This window comes from Thunnus maccoyii, chromosome 1 (assembly GCF_910596095.1).
Source record: "Thunnus maccoyii chromosome 1, fThuMac1.1, whole genome shotgun sequence".
Classification (NCBI taxonomy): Eukaryota; Metazoa; Chordata; class Actinopteri; order Scombriformes; family Scombridae; genus Thunnus; species Thunnus maccoyii.
The window spans coordinates 40,675,231-40,694,145 of record NC_056533.1 but is presented as its reverse complement, the minus strand read 5'-3'; the positions used below and the strand labels follow the sequence as shown (position 1 = coordinate 40,694,145).

The following is an 18,915-nucleotide window of genomic DNA, read 5'->3' as shown; positions in this document are numbered from 1 at the left end:
CCAGCAGCAGGTTAGCTTCATCATGGTTACCATAGTAACTGACCCAGAGGTTAAGTTACCATGGTAACTGACCCAGAGGTTAAGTTACCATGGTAACTGACCCAGAGGTTAAGTTACCATGGTAACTGACCCTGAGGTTAGGTCTCTTTCTGGAGCTGAAACCCAGAGTTTCGCTCATCAGAGTTAAACTCAGTTTTCATTAAAGCTGCTCTCTGAAACACGACTCTGTTCTGTTTCCGTCTTTATAAACAACATGAAGGAACTTTCAGCAGCTGCAGATTCGTCTGTATGCAGATGATGCAGTTATTCATACGGTCAGATTTGCAGAATCATTCTGGTTATCTTCTATATTTTATCTTCGTGTCAACAAACCAACAGTGAGCTGATCTACTGACTCAGGTTCACTGATGCACATTTTACACATTCAGCTTGAATGATTCATTTAAACTTGAGCTGTTTGTCTGAAGTTTCCATCACATTAGTTAAAGTTTCAGCCAGTTTGGGTCAAACAGCAGCAACATGACATCAGGTTACTGTGAGTCAGTGTTGAACACAACCAGCTTTAGCTGCAAACTGTCACAGATGTTTTGATCCTTGTACAAAACGATGAGAACATGACGTTCAACCGTCGGGTTATTTACCCAAACCGAAGCTTTTAAATTTACACGTCACAGTTTGTTGTTGATTGTTAATAACTCGTAACAACAGTCAGCACCGAGATAACTGCTGCGTCTCCTGCTTCCGCTACGTTTCTGTTTGTACAATAAACAAGATTCCTGTCAGCTGTTTACACTGGCGAGCAGTCTCCCCTGCTTCCAGGCTTTATGCTAAGCTAGGCTAACCGAGCCTCACATCTAAAACATCAGAGTCTGAGAACCTTTAAACTTGTTAAAATGACAATAAAACTCTGTGACTGGTCCCAGTTATCATCTGTCTGAAGTTCTGTTGGTGACAGAACTGAGGATTTACTAAAGGGCTCCTTACAGTTTTCTGAAGAAGAAGAAGAAAAGTTATTCCTGATATAAAATAAATATTTGCTCATGTACGGTATGTTGACAGAATGATGAGATCAACACATGAAACTGTGTGTTTGTAAGTATGTTTTTCTCCCTGTGTGTCAGGTCTGGGTCAGGGGGTCCCGGTGGTCTGCCTGATCCTGGAGGGGGGTCCCAACGTGATCTCCATCGTGTTGGAGAGTCTGAAGGAGGAGCCTCCGGTCCCCGTAGTGGTTTGTGACGGTAGCGGCCGAGCTTCTGACATCATTTCCTTCGCTCACAGATACTGCGAGGACGACGGGTGAGAATCAAAACGCTTGATTTTACTGGTCCGTTCACTTCCTGGAAGTTTCCTGACTGATTAGCAGGTTTATAACGGTTTATTTTTAGGACATGTGACAGAGAGGAAGGGTGCAATTTGCTGCAAATTATAAGAAACAACAGAAAAAAATCACATTTCCTGAATATAACCAAACACCATGAAGCTAGTTTATCTGCATTTCAACAACAAGGCAATTTAATGAAATATAAAAGGCTTTAACACCAAGTGTAACAGAAACACAAGGCAATATAAAAAGAGTTAAATAGAAACTACAACAGAGACAACAGGACTGATAGAACAGGAGAAGTTAGAGTGCAGTGGAAGATATTAATCAAAAGCCTCAAATTTACTTTAATAAAAGACAAACAGAAAATCTTTAAATCTAATTTATTAGGAAATTTTACAAATTCATAACTACATATGAACCCAAATCTAATGAGGGTTCACTAACCCACTAAACAGCTGGATTCAATTCAATTTTATTTATATAGCGCCAAATAACAACAGAAGTTATCTCAGGACTGTTTCCACATAGAGCATCTGGACTGAACTCTTTAATCTACAGAGACCCAACAATCCTCCATCAGCAGCAGGAAAAACTCTCCTTTAACAGGACCAGACTCTAGGTGGACGTCATCTGCCTCGACCGGTTGGGTTGAGAGAGAGAGAAGAGGTTGGGGGGGGGGGGGCAGAGATGCAGAACAGCAACAACAACAACAACAACAACAGATAGATGAGCAGCAGCAACCACAGCAGGAACAGCTGGTGAAGGACGTCAGCACGGTGGAAGCAAAGTTAGTGACATGCATTGATGTTACATGAATGCATACAGATGGAGAGGAGGAGGAGGAGAGAGGAGCTCAGTGCATCATGGGAAGTCCCCCAGCAGTCTAGGCCTATAGCAGCATAACTAAGGGCTGATCCAAGGCGAGCCTGGTCGGCCCTAACTATAAGCTTTATCAAAAAGGAAAGTTTTAAGCCTACTCTTAAACATAGAGAGGGTGTCTGCACCCCGGACCCAATCTGGTAGATGGTTCCATAGAAGAGGAGCCTGATAGCTGAAGGCTCTGCCTCCCATTCTACTTTTAAAGACTGTAGGAACCACCAGTAAGCTGCATACTGGGAGCGCAGTGTTCTAGTGGGATAATACGGTATTATGAGCTCTTCAAGATATGATGGTGTCTGACCATTAAGGGCTTTGTAAGTTAGGAGAAGGATTTTAAATTCTATTCTAGATTTTACAGGAAGCCAATGCAGCGAAGCTAAAATGGGAGAAATGTGGTCTCTTTTTCTAGTTTTAGTCAGAACACGTGCAGCTGCATTCTGGACCAGCTGGAGAGTCTTTAGAGACTTGTTAGAGCAGCCTGATAATAAGGAATTGCAATAATCCAGCCTAGAAGTAACAAATGCGTGAACTAGTTTTTCTGCATCGTTTAGGGACAGGATGTGCCTGATTTTTGTGATATTACGTAAGTGAAAAAAGGCAGTCCTTGAGATTTGATTTATGTGGGAGTTAAAGGACATATCCTGATCAAAGAGTCTTTAGAGACTTGTTAGAGCAGCCTGGATCTGTGTCTCAGTTACCAACAGCTCTCTGAAGATGTTCATAACTTCAGTCTAACTGTGTGTCGTTGCTGGTCTTTAGTCTTAGTTTAGTTAGTTTTTGCATTGAGGCTCATTTGCATTGAAAAGGGACAAATATTTGAATATGATGTAATTTACATAAATGCAAATATCAAAGCAGCACTGAGTCTCTGTTTGCTTTGAGTGCAGTTTAGGCTGCATGTCACACTGTGCAGGTTCAGTTGCTGTTAAAGCTGACCCCTCTGCACCCAAATATAATGAGTCGGCACTTTTTACCCTCTCTGTAAAATGTCCTAAAATTAACCATCAAATATCTGAACATTACTCAAGTAATCAGTATAAAATGAAAGGAACTGTAAAAAAAAAGCGTAACTGAAGCAAACATTAAGCTTTTGCAGTAAAAACGTTGGAGAGGAAGCTGTGATTTTATAGTTCTGCACTCCGACCGCGTGCATCAGAGAGTCAGCTGACCGTCAGCTGACCGTCAGCTGTTGTTCCTGCAGGGTGGTGAGCGACAGCGTCAAAGATCAGCTGCTGGTCACCATCCAGAAAACCTTCAACTACAGCCGCAGCCAGGCGCTGCAGATCTTCCTCATGGTGATGGAGTGCATGAAGAAGAGAGCTCTGGTAGGTCACAACACGGGAAGATCACATGACACGAGCGTACGATCAGTCACTGTCAACGTTCACGAGGAACGTTAAGAAGCGTCATCGTTTATCTGCATCATCTGGTCAGTCTGTGTCGTCTGCAGTACCAGTACTGCAGTAAAAGTACCAATACTGCAGTAAAAGTACCAGTACTGCAGTAAGAGTACCAGTACTGCAGTAAAAGTACCAGTACTGCAGTAAAAGTACCAGTACTGCAGTAAGAGTACCAGTACTGCAGTAAAAGTACCAGTACTGCAGTAAAAGTACCAGTACTGCAGTAAGAGTACCAGTACTGCAGTAAAAGTACCAGTACTGCAGTAAAAGTACATAAGTATGATGTAGTTTTCCTGCAGTAGAGGATGTGAATAGTGACCCTGATAAAGTGTGAACATCAACATCAGAGGTTAACATCAATAATAACATATATTTATGATGTCAGACCTTGTTGATAGTTATTGATTGTTGTCATGGAAACCAGTGTCTTTTCTCTGATGTTTGCTGTTTGTGAAACTGGTTCCTGTTGGTTTCAGAGCGACGCCGACAGGAAACAACAACACGGTTTCATCCTGTAAACGTCTCATGTGATGAAATGTTTCATCAGTTTATGTGGACGGAGATTAAAAAGGTTTTAGTGAATAAACAGAGGCGAGGCTGTTAGTGAGTCAGCTGAACATTAAGAATATTATTGTTATTATTATTTAAAACGTCAACAATAATCAGAATGATGTGGAGCTTTGACATCATCTGAACTCTGTTTGTTCTCCATCAATAAATCCAACTGTTCATCTGTGTGTCGTCATCTTTCACCTCATCATCATCAGCCTCTCTGCATTCACCCAGTGTTCCCAGTGTTCCCAGTGTTCCCAGTTAAACCAGGTGTCTGTAATCATTCCTCCTGTTCATACTGGACATTTAAAGTCTGTGTGAAGCTTCTATTCAGCTTCAGCAGTCTGAGTTAGTCATATCAGTGGATATCTGACACATTTACAGTCTTTGTGTTTCCCTGTTGAGCTGCAGGTGGAAGTATAGTAACAAAAAGAGGAACTTTGACACTAAACAGACTGTAACGATGAAAGATATCTACTTGATTAGCTTCATATTAGCTTCAGATAAAGAATGTAGAGTAGTTAACATGCTAATGTTAGCTTTATTGCCAGCATAGTTATGCTAACATGCTAACGTTTAGAATGTATGTAGCATGTTAGCTTTTTGTTTTGTTTACATGTGTAGAGTCATTGAGTCGTGTCATTCTTAACATGCATAGAGTTTGCATGGAAACATGATGCTAACATTTAGCTTGCATGCTGATGTAAGGATAGCATGTTAGCATTATGTCATGTATAGACTGAGTTTAGCACTGCGTCACTTTGGAAAAAAAGTTGAACTTGAACAACTTTTGCTGCAATGTAACACTAAACAGACTAACGATGAAAGATATCTACTGGATTTGACTCATCTGGACGCTGAAGCTTCAGACTGTGGATCTTCTGATGGGTTGAGACATGAAGGAGAAGGAGGATGAAGATGATGATGATTAACATATCAGACACAAATTACTGCACGTAACCGTGGTAACGCTCGTGTATCCTGTCCCATATAGACTCCTGCTGACTCTGTGACATTAACATAATGACGAGGTTTTAGCTGCTTTGACCTGCTTTTATAAAGGAGATTGTTGTGAGACCGGTGTCCTTCCACCATTTATTTAATCCCACAATCCACTGCTTCTTCCTGGGAGCAGCTGCACCGCCGTAAATCTGAATCACATCGTTCACTTAAAATGATTTGTTGTCAGATTAAAACGATCGGCTGGAGCTTCACATGTAAACTGAATGTTATAAATTACTGCGTCTCTCACAGTTTCAAGGTACTTTATTACTGCACTGCATTATATTTCTGTGTGTTTTTATTCACACTTTCACATTTTCTGTTGATCAGCGTCAAAACATCCACATTAAATTCTCTTTGATCCGTTATTATCGTTATATTTAAACTGAATAATAAGTTTGACAGAATATTTCTTGTATGAGGAACATAATTAGAGGCTCTGAGTATCATTACATTATTATAGATTATTATGTCTATGGGTTGACAGACAGAGAAGGAGGGGGGCGGGGCTTACGTCTCCCAGAGTGACCCAGAATATATAAATATATATATATATTTATATAATATTTCACAACTTTTGGTTATTTTTGTGCAGCTGATTTCACATTTTTGTACAAATTCAGTTCTGGGTTCAGTTTAACCTGAATTTAATAATCATTTCAGTCTGAAATAAAGATAAAATCTTATAAACCTTCTTCAGATGAAACATGACGGCAGACGAACAAACAGGAAGTTCAAAAAGCTTCACAGCCAATAAGAACAAATATAAACAGTTCACCAGAAATAAAATGAACAAGATACAATAAACAATATATAAATATGTAAAAATGTACTTAAAATATCAAAGTAAATATCACAACAGTTTTATATTATTACAGTATATTACAGCCAAGAAATACATCAAAAATATTTTACTAAAGCTGTTAAATAAATGTAGTGCAGCGGAAGAATAAAGAAGCATCACATGGAAATACTCAAGTACAAATACCTCAAAACTGTACTGCAGTACTTTAGTAAATATACATTTAATCAATCAATCAATTTGATTTAAAGTGAAGAATCCCAAAACACTTTATAATTACAGAAAATACACTTAATAATTACAGAAAATACACTTAATAATTATAGAAAATACACTTAATAAATACAGAAAATACACTTTATAATTATAGAAAATACACTTAATAATTATAGAAAATACACTTTATAATTATAGAAAATACACTTAATAATTATAGAAAATACACTTTATAATTATAGAAAATACACTTAATAATTATAGAAAATACACTTAATAATTATAGAAAATACACTTTATAATTATAGAAAATACACTTTATAATGAAATAGAAAACAAAGGACAAACATTAAAACAAATCATGAGTGAGAGGAGCGAGGAAGACTGTGATGAAGGTGGAGAGTCTATTTATATAGACAGGTATATCACAGGCAGGTGGAGCGAGTCCATGTACGGCTTTATGAGTTAGAGGACGACGGTTTCATGGTCACATCTTCTAGTTGTGAACAAACTGTAGACGTCTAATAACTACAACCATCCAGTCTGCACACGATGATAGAAGAGTTCAGACTTTATTACTAAGATGGAAACATGTTGCTTTAGTCTCGATATGATCCCAGAACGCCGTCAGCAGCTTTAGTCTCGATATGATCCCAGAACGCCGTCAGCAGCTTTAACCTCGATATGATCCCAGAACGCCGTCAGCTGCTTTAACCTCGATATGATCCCAGAACGCCGTCAGCAGCTTTAACCTCGATATGATCCCAGAACGCCGTCAGCAGCTTTAGTCTCGATATGATCCCAGAACGCCGTCAGCAGCTTTAACCTCGATATGATCCCAGAACGCCGTCAGCAGCTTTAGTCTCGATATGATCCCAGAACGCCGTCAGCAGCTTTAACCTCGATATGATCCCAGAACGCCGTCAGCAGCTTTAGTCTCGATATGATCCCAGAACGCCGTCAGCAGCTTTAACCTCGATATGATCCCAGAACGCCGTCAGCAGCTTTAGTCTCGATATGATCCCAGAACACCGTCAGCAGCTTTAACCTCGATATGATCCCAGAACGCCGTCAGCTGCTTTAGTCTCGATATGATCCCAGAACACCGTCAGCTGCTTTAGTCTCGATATGATCCCAGAACGCCGTCAGCAGCTTTAACCTCGATATGATCCCAGAACGCCGTCAGCAGCTTTAGTCTCGATATGATCCCAGAACGCCGTCAGCAGCTTTAACCTCGATATGATCCCAGAACACCGTCAGCAGCTTTAACCTCGATATGATCCCAGAACGCCGTCAGCAGCTTTAGTCTCGATATGATCCCAGAACACCGTCAGCTGCTTTAGTCTCGATATGATCCCAGAACACCGTCAGCAGCTTTAACCTCGATATGATCCCAGAACGCCGTCAGCTGCTTTAGTCTCGATATGATCCCAGAACGCCGTCAGCAGCTTTAACCTCGATATGATCCCAGAACGCCGTCAGCAGCTTTAGTCTCGATATGATCCCAGAACGCCGTCAGCTGCTTTAGTCTCGATATGATCCCAGAACGCCGTCAGCAGCTTTAGTCTCGATATGATCCCAGAACGCCGTCAGCAGCTTTAACCTCGATATGATCCCAGAACACCGTCAGCAGCTTTAACCTCGATATGATCCCAGAACGCCGTCAGCAGCTTTAGTCTCGATATGATCCCAGAACGCCGTCAGCAGCTTTAACCTTGATATGATCCCAGAACGCCGTCAGCTGCTTTAACCTCGATATGATCCCAGAACGCCGTCAGCAGCTTTAACCTCGATATGATCCCAGAACGCCGTCAGCTGCTTTAACCTCGATATGATCCCAGAACGCCGTCAGCTGCTTTAACCTCGATATGATCCCAGAACGCCGTCAGCTGCTTTAACCTTGATATGATCCCAGAACGCCGTCAGCTGCTTTAACCTCGATATGATCCCAGAACACCGTCAGCAGCTTTAGTCTCGATATGATCCCAGAACGCCGTCAGCAGCTTTAACCTCGATATGATCCCAGAACGCCGTCAGCAGCTTTAACCTCGATATGATCCCAGAACGCCGTCAGCAGCCTCTCAGGTTCTTCTGCTGTGTTTCTACATGATGACGACGTTTCATGTGTCGTTGCAGATCACAGTGTTCAGGATGGGCTCTGAGGGGCAGCAGGACATCGAGATGTCCATCCTGACAGCTCTGCTCAAAGGTAACAGAGTCACGTCGTCCGGTTTCCACCAGTCAAACATTCTGGTTTCCAGTGTTCCCACAGCTGAAGTTTCTATGTGCAGGTACGAACGCGTCGGCGTCGGATCAGCTGAGTTTGGCTCTGGCCTGGAACAGAGTGGACATCGCTCGCAGTCAGATCTTTGTGTACGGACTCCACTGGCCTGTGAGTGTTATTGATCCATCGGTCTATAATCTATATATTGATCTGTCTGTCTCTGATTGATAACATCACATCCTCCAACTTTAAAGTCCTGACCAACACACAGTCCTGCTGCCAGTTACACTCAGATGTGGATTCATCCGCCACTGAAAATAGTCCCTAATAAATGCACAATAATCCTCCTGTTGGATTCATCAACCTTTTTATCTAATATTGATCCGACATACTGAAGATTCAAGAGCTTTTATTGTCACATGTGCAGCAACGCTGGAAGCTTCCAGTTTGAGTTTATAATCAAATATAATAAAACCTGCTGGCAGCTTCAGTTTAAAGACTCAAATATATATTAATGATATTTGTTTTTTAATCGACATCTTCAGCTCTGAGTTATTGATCTGTGTGTGTGATCAATAACTGTGTCTGCAGCCTGTCAGCAGTTTAACCACCGACCGTCCCAGAAGCCCAGCGGCTGGCCAGCGATCAGCAGCAGCAGGAGGAGGAGGAGGAGGAGGAGGAGGAGGAGGAGGAGGTAAAGGTAAAGCCAGGGGGAAGAAAGGAAAAGGAGGCAAAACCAAACCTGAACCTCCTGAAGAGACCGACCCGAGAAAACTGGAGCTGCTCAACTGGGTGAGAAACATCAGCTACAGCTTATTGTTGCTGATTTCAGTCACAGAGGAGAATATCTGAACTTATCACTAACCAAACATCTGGGTCTTCATCAACTTCATCATCTTCATCAGGAGAAAAGAAATTCAAACAGGAAGTTTTGGGCCGAATCATTTCTCCACAAAAAACTGAAGCTTATAACCTGAATGAAAGTCTCTTAACTTTTCAGCTGCAGGTGTGAAAAGAGGTTAAAAACATTAAAGCCAGACGCTGATCGGATCTGCTGGATCACATGACTGCTAGCTAACCTGAAACTGAACCTTTAGCTCCCGAAAATAACAAATGTATTCACAACTCAGACTAAACTGTTAGCTTAGCCTTGCAGCTATTAAAACTGAATTATAGCTAACCTCAACATTTAATAATAATAATAACAATAATAATAATAATAATAATGATAATATAGAATGTTTTTAGGACGTTTCATACAAAAAGATACAGTGTGCTTATAAAGGATGAAGAATAAACATAAACAGACAGATGCAAGAAAAAGGAAATTAAAAAATAGAAAAGATTTTTTAAATAAAAGAGATTTAAAAATGTTTAAATTATCAGTAAATGAGTAATACGTTAAAACAATAAGACAGCGATAATAAGTTAAAACAGAACCAGGAGCTAACCTCAACCAAACTACTTTAGTTGCTAAACCGTTAGCTAAACATAGCTAACTGTGTCTCTGCTAAACTGCACCGTTAGCTAACTTTAACCCAACTCAGCTGCTAAAGTTAACCGTTAGCTAAACATAGCTAACTGTGTCTCTGCTAAACTGCACCGTTAGCTAACTTTAACCCAACTCAGCTGCTAAAGTTAACCGTTAGCTAAACATAGCTAACTGTGTCTCTGCTAAACTGCACCGTTAGCTAACTTTAACCCAACTCAGCTGCTAAAGTTAACCGTTAGCTAAACATAGCTAACTGTGTCTCTGCTAAACTGCACCGTTAGCTAACTTTAACCCAAATCAGCTGCTAAAGTTAACCGTTAGCTAATGAAAGCTTTTAGCTGAAGGTTTCGCTAGCGAGGGGAAATCAACAGAACTGCTAAACTCAACTAACAGTTAAACTGAATTGAAACTGTTTATTTAATAAAACAAATTGAAAAATATCAGTAAATAAATCATGAGAAATACTTGGATGTAGTTCAAATATAATTAAAGTTTAAACAGAACCAGGAGCTAACCTCAACCAAACTACTTTAGTTGCTAAACCGTTAGCTAGACATAGCTAACTATGTCTTAAACAGAACCAGGAGCTAACCTCAACCAAACTACTTCAGGTTTTTAAAATGCTATCTGATCTCAACCAAACTGTTTTTGGGGACTCTTTGCTAATTTGTTTACTGGCAGCATTTTGCTTTATATTTCAGATGTTAAACATATTTTTATAATGTTCATAACGTTCATAGGATGAGAAAGATCTGGAAGGGTTTGGGGTTGGGGGGGGGGGTCCTCAACCACCAGCTCACCTGACCTTTGGATTAAGTCAAGAAACAGCAACCTGCACTAGTCTAGATCAGTTAGATATATGATCGGGTGGATCAGAACAGGAAATGATTATTAGAAGAATGATTATCTCATATTTAAAATGTTTTACTGCTCCAGCTGAGAAACAGCTTCAGTGAACCTGGTCTGCTGAGCTCAGAGCTGCACTGATCTGAACCAGTCTGGTGAAGCAGGGTCTCCTGTTGGTGATGAGATTTAAGAGATTGATTTTAGATCAATTAGAACATGTTGTCAACCCTGTAAAATGTAAAATTATGTTATATTTCTAGATTTCAGCATTAAGGTACATACATTCACACTAACCTAAAAACCTTTTACTGGGTTCCTTCCTCCAGTTCTTGGTGCCTTTTTTCTTAAGTGGTTCAAAATGGTTCAATTTAGCACCAAATCTGTGTAACAAACGGTATCAATGTAAATATAAGTGAGCGTGTGAATGTTTCATAATGTTCGGAGTCTGTAAACACTCTAAAATAAAAAGGTTTATCGCAGATTAATAACGAGAAAAACTGGACACAGTTCTGAGCAGCAACTCAAGTTAATCTTTCAGATGATGCATCATCAATCAATCAATCAATCAGTCAATCAGTCATCACTTCTATGTGTCAGATACCGTTGACCTGCTGCCCCCCCCCCCCCCCCCTCAGCTTCCAAAAGTTTATTATTATTATTCCTTTCATAGACAAATATTGTTTGCTCATCATAGTATAGGCAGGTATAGTATAGGTATAGTATAGTATAGTATAGTATAGGTATAGTATAGTATAGGTATAGTATAGTATAGTATAGTATAGGTATAGTATAGTATAGGTATAGTATAGTATAGTATAGTATAGGTATACTATAGTATAGTATAGTATAGGTATAGTATAGTATAGGTATAGTATAGTATAGTATAGGTATAGTATAGTATAGGTATAGTATAGTATAGTATAGGTATAGTATAGTATAGGTATAGTATAGTATAGTATAGGTATAGTATAGTATAGTATAGTATAGGTATAGTATAGTATAGTATAGTATAGGTATAGTATAGGTATAGTATAGTATAGTATAGGTATAGTATAGTATAGTATAGTATAGTATAGGTATAGTGTAGTATAGTATAGGTATAGTATAGGTATAGTATAGGTATAGTATAGTATAGTATAGGTATAGTATAGTATAGTATTAGTATAGTATAGGTATAGTATAGTATAGTATAGTATAGTATAGGTATAGTATAGTATAGGTATAGTATAGTAAAGGTATAGTATAGTATAGTATAGGTATAGTATAGTATAGTATAGGTATAGTGTAGTATAGTATAGGTATAGTATAGGTATAGTATAGTATAGTATAGGTATAGTATAGTATAGGTATAGTATAGTATAGTATAGTATAGGTATAGGTATAGTATAGTATAGTATAGGTATAGTATAGTATAGTAAAGTATAGGTATAGTATAGTATAGGTATAGTATAGTATAGGTATAGTATAGTATAGTATAGTATAGTATAGGTATAGTATAGTATAGTATAGGTATAGTATAGTATAGTATAGTATAGTATAGGTATAGTATAGTATAGTATAGGTATAGTATAGTATAGTATAGTAAAGTATAGGTATAGTATAGTATAGTATAGTATAGGTATAGGTATAGTATAGTATAGTATAGGTATAGTATAGTATAGGTATAGTATAGTATAGTATAGTATTAGTATAGTATAGTATAGTATAGGTATAGTATAGTATAGTATAGTATAGGTATAGTATAGTATAGTATAGTATAGTATAGTATAGTATAGTATAGTATAGGAGGCAATAATCATGTAGGAAAACATGAACAAATAATGTTCATTTTACAGCTTTTATCATTTACAAAAGTCTTTTTCATGTGAGTGTTGAGACACATTTTTGGTCTGTTCTACCACAAAGACCAGCCGTCACATCCTGCAGGTCTCTGAGTATCTGCGTCACCAGATGTTTCCTCTGTGCTTCATCCACAGCCAGCAGGACTCTTCTCCTCCATGTGCTGATGTTTTTACACTCAGCGTTTGTTCAACACAAACTATCTTCCAGATCAGACCTCGAAACACAAACATTAACTGTTAGTATCAAAGCAACCGAAGCTTCAGCTGACTAAACGCTGCTCATTCTGTCAGAAACACGTAAAGAGTTTGAACATGTTTACAGACGTTATGAATCTTTCAGTTGCTGGTGAGTCAGGTGACTGTTGGGAGGAACTGATGATGATGATGATGATGATGATGATGATGATGATGATGCTGCTGCAGGTGAACTCTCTGGAACAGGCCATGATGGACGCTCTGGTGTTGGACAGGGTGGACTTCGTGAAGCTGCTGATTGAGAACGGCGTCAACATTCATCACTTCCTGACCATCCCTCGCCTGGAGGAGCTTTACAACACGGTGAGACTCACCTGCTGCACCTGCTGCAGACATCCACCACATCACACCTGCTGCACCTGCTGCAGACATCCATCACATCACACCTGCTGCACCTGCTGCAGACATCCATCACATCACACCTGCTGCAGACATCCATCACATCACACCTGCTGCAGACATCCAACACATCACACCTGCTGCACCTGCTGCAGACATCCACCACATCACACCTGCTGCACCTGCTGCAGACATCCATCACATCACACCTGCTGCAGACATCCAACACATCACACCTGCTGCACCTGCTGCAGACATCCACCACATCACACCTGCTGCACCTGCTGCAGACATCCATCACATCACACCTGCTGCAGACATCCAACACATCACACCTGCTGCAGACATCCATCACATCACACCTGCTGCACCTGCTGCAGACATCCATCACATCACACCTGCTGCAGACATCCAACACATCACACCTGCTGCAGACATCCAACACATCACACCTGCTGCACCTGCTGCAGACATCCAACACATCACACCTGCTGCAGACATCCATCACATCACACCTGCTGCACCTGCTGCAGACATCCATCACATCACACCTGCTGCAGACATCCAACACATCACACCTGCTGCAGACATCCATCACATCACACCTGCTGCACCTGCTGCAGACATCCATCACATCACACCTGCTGCACCTGCTGCAGACATCCAACACATCACATCTGCTGCAGACATCCAACACATCACACCTGCTGCACCTGCTGCAGACATCCATCACATCACACCTGCTGCACCTGCTGCAGACATCCACCACATCACACCTGCTGCACCTGCTGCAGACATCCAACACATCACATCTGCTGCAGACATCCATCACATCACACCTGCTGCACCTGCTGCAGACATCCATCACATCACACCTGCTGCACCTGCTGCAGACATCCAACACATCACACCTGCTGCACCTGCTGCAGACATCCAACACATCACACCTGCTGCAGACATCCATCACATCACACCTGCTGCAGACATCCATCACATCACACCTGCTGCAGACATCCATCACATCACACCTGCTGCAGACATCCATCACATCACACCTGCTGCAGACATCCAACACATCACACCTGCTACAGACATCCAACACATCACACCTGCTGCACCTGCTGCAGACATCCACCACATCACACCTGCTGCAGACATCCATCATGTCACACCTGCTGCAGACATCCATCACATCACACCTGCTGCACCTGCTGCACCTGCTGCAGACATCCATCACATCACACCTGCTGCACCTGCTGCACCTGCTGCAGACATCCATCACATCACACCTGCTGCACCTGCTGCACCTGCTGCAGACATCCATCATGTCACACCTGCTGCAGACATCCAACACATCACACCTGCTGCAGACATCCATCATGTCACACCTGCTGCAGACATCCAACACATCACACCTGCTGCAGACATCCAACACATCACACCTGCTGCACCTGCTGCACCTGCTGCAGACATCCAACACATCACACCTGCTGCAGACATCCAACACAACATCACACCTGCTGCACCTGCTGCAGACATCCAACACAACATCACACCTGCTGCACCTGCTGCAGACATCCAACACATCACACCTGCTGCAGACATCCAACACAACATCACACCTGCTGCAGACATCCATCACATCACACCTGCTGACGGAGAGTTACAGTCACACTCTGAGGAATCTCAGATTCAACTATTTAATGAACATTGATCGTCACTAACCTGCAGGTGAAATATATTCAGACACATCTGTCATCTTTGGTTTTCTGACATTCACATGTGATTCATTTACACGATGTAGTCACATATTAATATGTTTAGTTCACACCATAAACAGTATTAATGTAGATTAATGTAGATTAATGTAGATTAATGGTTAATAAATCATGAGTTTGGGTCTCCTCGTGTCATCTCGTGCACCTTCACTCATTGGCTGATGTTTGTTTTTCACCACCTGGATTTAACGAAGCAGACAGGTAAAAGCCTTCTGTTGGATAATTACTGTATGGATGATTATCTTTCAGCTGGCAACAAGTTATTGAACCTCAACTGATGCAATGAGCAGCTTCTCATTTCCTTAAACAACCGTGTTGAAGATGTTAGTCTGTTTGAGGGTCAGATCATCGGCGTGCATCAAGAGAAAACATCTGAGGAGAAACAGAAACCACTAAAACTGGGTTAAGAACTGTCCAAACTGGAAGGATACTGGGGAACCATCATCTTCCAGGAAGGAACTGATCGTGATCGGCGATCATTAAATGTTTGGTGAAATCAAGTTGCAGAAAAACAACAGAAGAAGTCAGAGCTGTGTTTAATAGTGAACGTATCCACACACACAGTGCAAAGGGAACTTAAGGGACTGAACAGCTGTGTAGCCTAAAGAAAACCACTAACCAGTGAAGCTAACTGGAAAACCAGGAAGCATAAAGACTGGACTGTGGAGGAATGGAAGGAGGTCATGTGGTCTGATGAGTCCAGACTGATGGGAGCATCATGTCTAGTGCCTACTGTACAAGCCTGTAGGGGGGCAGTGCTGTGACCCGGGGTCATGGGGTCGCTGCAGTTGGTCGGGGTTAGGTTCAGCGTCCAGAGAATGAGGTCAGCTGACTACCTGAAGATACTGAACCACCAGATTATTCCATCAATGGAGTTTTTCTTCCCTGATGGCGCGAGCATATTCCAAGATGACAACACCAGAGTCCATCAGGATCACACTGTGACAGACTGGTTCAGGGGAGCATGAGACACACATGGACTGGCCTCCACAGAGTCCAGACCTGAACCCCCCTCTGAGAATCTTTGGGATGTGCTGGAGAAGACTCTCCCGTCATCGATACAAGATCTTAAATTAATGCGACACTGAACGGAAATAAATCTTGTGACATGTCAGAGTCTGCCCCCCCCCCCCCCCCCCCCCTCACCTGTTGCTGTGGGAATCATCCAATCATTCAGTCTCACTCTCTGCTCTGCCACACCCCTCATTAGTTCAACCACCTTCACCTGGCGCTCCCACCTGCTCATCAGGGTTAGGGTTAGCCAGTATATAAGCTGCCTCGGCCCACTCCCCCCTTGTCAGATTGTCTACGCTACTATGCTAAGTCATCTTGCTTTCATCACTGGACTGCCTTCCTGGTTTCTGATCAGCTTGTCTTTGACCGTCGCTCCTCGTCTCTGCCCCGGTAAACCCACCAGCCTTCTGTCCCTGACTCTGATCCCTGGTCTTCGTCCGCTGTGGGAGTGGAAGATCCGGTGGAGTCATACTCATCAGAACTGTGTTTCTCCGACCGTGCTAATATTGCCTTGACATCGTGTGAAATAAAGACTGCAAAGTTTATACCAGTGTCGTTTGTGCTGCTATTGGGTCCAACCTATACCCGTTACAGTGACACTGCAGAAGCTTCTAGAAACGACGCCACAGCGAATCACAGCTGAAGGAGGTCCAACGAGACATCAGAGTGTGTGACCTTTTGTTCTTTAGGTGTCCAGGCAGTTTATTACAGGCCCCTCAATGTTAAACTATTGTCCTGGAAGTTTCCAGAGTAATTTGCAGGTATTTAAGGATAATTTTAGATGATTTTAAAGGTGCAGTTTGGTACAAATTATAAGAAGAAATGTGAAAAGTGTGAAGTCGGTTTAGTTGATGAGTCATTCTGTTTGGATTCATACATACAAAACATTCTTAATAAATCAGATTCTTATATTTTATGTTATGTTATTAAACAGTTATGATATTTAGCACATTAGTTTCCTTCTTAAAAACTCTTAATGAGCACATTTCCTGTGTTTTAATTACACAAACCTTTCAAAGAAATGAATCAACAGTATATGTTGACATCATTTCATACACACAAACTCCCTGCAAATAATTAACTGTTATACCTGCAAATTACTGTGGAGATTAAAATGAAGGAGCCTGTACAATAAAACATTCTGGTCTTATTTAAATATTGTTGAAATGAAGCTGAAACAGGAAGCAGTCACTCTTCAACCCGACCGCGTCGCAGCAGTTTTAACCTCTTCAAACATGCAGCTGCTCTGAAGACGAGTTATTAAAACAAAAGCTTTCTGCTTTAACCTCCATCTTCTCGTTCACATGTTCATCTGCAGCTTAAAGCCTCCAGTGATCCACTCTGAGGTCTGTTAGATCACCGCTGTCTCTAATCTTAATCTAAAAAAGCTCTTAAAACAACATGCGGTGGTTCATGTCGGTCACATTATTGTCAGATTAAAGTGACGCTCCGCTGCCGTCTGTCTGCTCAGCTTTAATTCAGACTTTCTGTTCAACTTGTTTGGTTTTTACTCGTTTTCACACTGAATTAATCTGCTGGTTTAAACGTGTCTGCAGTCTCTCCGACAGCGTCATCAAAACTACTCTTCATCATTTTGCTGTTTGTCTTGCAGAAGTTGGGACCAGCCAACACGCTGCACTTTGTGGTCCGAGACGTCAAAAAGGTGAGAACCAGGATTTAATACAAACTGTGTTGGTTTGAATATAATAGGATCCTGTTTCCAGCATAAATCCCACATTTACTGTATGAAACTGGTCTAATTCTGCTCGTTCACACAGAATCTCTGATCGATCGTCTCGTCCTCCAACATAAAATGAGCCACTAGTGTCCAGAAAAAACTCACATATATAAAAAGTCAAATATATTCAGGCCTGTAAATTCCTGTCTGTCCAAGAAATATGATGATTTAGAAGCTGTTATTCCTGTAAATTGACTTATAAAAACCTAAATATTGGAATATATTGGCACTGGAATCAATACATTGATCACTTTAATGGCAGCTGGTTGTGCAGCAGTGAAATAGACACACAAAGATAAAAACACATAAACACATCATACATGTTTAAACTATACATGCACACATGTTTAAATGATGTAAATATGAAATCTAAATCTCCTTTTCTTTAGTTGAGAAGGTGTGAAACACTTTTTATCTGTTAAATTTGTTTAAAAAGGATCCAAAAGATGTGAAACTGTGGCTGTTTGGTGTGTTTCACACAGAACAGAAAGAGTTCCTGCTGCAGATGTTTAAAACTATTTTCTATATGAGAGATAAATACCAACAGCTGGAGGATGATGATGATGATGATGATGATTGAAAGGAAGGATGTGTGATGATATCGTTCAAAGGAAGAGCTGACGAAGTTCTTATTTTGTAGACGTTTATTAGACGATGGCCATCGGGTCCATTCCATGTATAAAGATGGTCTGGGCACCGTACCCCTGTCGGTGCATAGCTTATATGGGATTTGTTGTGGAAATTTTCTCTCGAGAAAGAAGGCACATGGAGACATAAAGAAAGCATTAAACATTGTTACTTGTTGAAGCAGTTGTAAACACTGTACAATCCATCACATCATCAGTAACAATTATACAAATGTCCAAACACAAACAAAAATACAATCATCTTGTATTTTTGGAGAGAAAGCATGTTGTTCAGCTGGCCTTTCCCTAAAGCCAGCCCTTTCTCTAAAGATTGTGAACTCAAACTAGACAGCTTTATACCTCTCCAGAAGCAAAGCTAAAAACAGTCTGGTCCCTAAATGGACACTTCCACAAACCATTACACCTTCTTACAAACAAGTATGGTCTCTAAAACAGTAGGCTTAAGACAGATATCTCTAGCTAACCCCAGAGGTCAGCAAGCAACCCTCAGATAGAAACAAGTTCAAGAGTTCAACTAGACTAGGAGCAGCAACATGTGTCCCCAAAATGACAATGACATTACATCA

General features: G+C 41.0%; 1 protein-coding gene across 1 annotated transcript in view; it reads left to right on the top strand.

Annotated features, from left to right (window-relative positions):
* Nucleotides 1-18,915, top strand: part of LOC121910602 (transient receptor potential cation channel subfamily M member 1-like) — a 63,629-nt gene that overhangs the window by 26,439 nt on the left and 18,275 nt on the right. Inside the window, exons 7-13 of the mRNA XM_042431885.1 lie at nucleotides 1,122-1,296; nucleotides 3,405-3,528; nucleotides 8,312-8,384; nucleotides 8,467-8,567; nucleotides 8,991-9,191; nucleotides 13,002-13,136; nucleotides 17,577-17,627. Of these exons, the coding sequence (XP_042287819.1) occupies nucleotides 1,122-1,296; nucleotides 3,405-3,528; nucleotides 8,312-8,384; nucleotides 8,467-8,567; nucleotides 8,991-9,191; nucleotides 13,002-13,136; nucleotides 17,577-17,627 (860 nt within the window). The remainder of the gene's footprint in view (nucleotides 1-1,121; nucleotides 1,297-3,404; nucleotides 3,529-8,311; nucleotides 8,385-8,466; nucleotides 8,568-8,990; nucleotides 9,192-13,001; nucleotides 13,137-17,576; nucleotides 17,628-18,915) is intronic.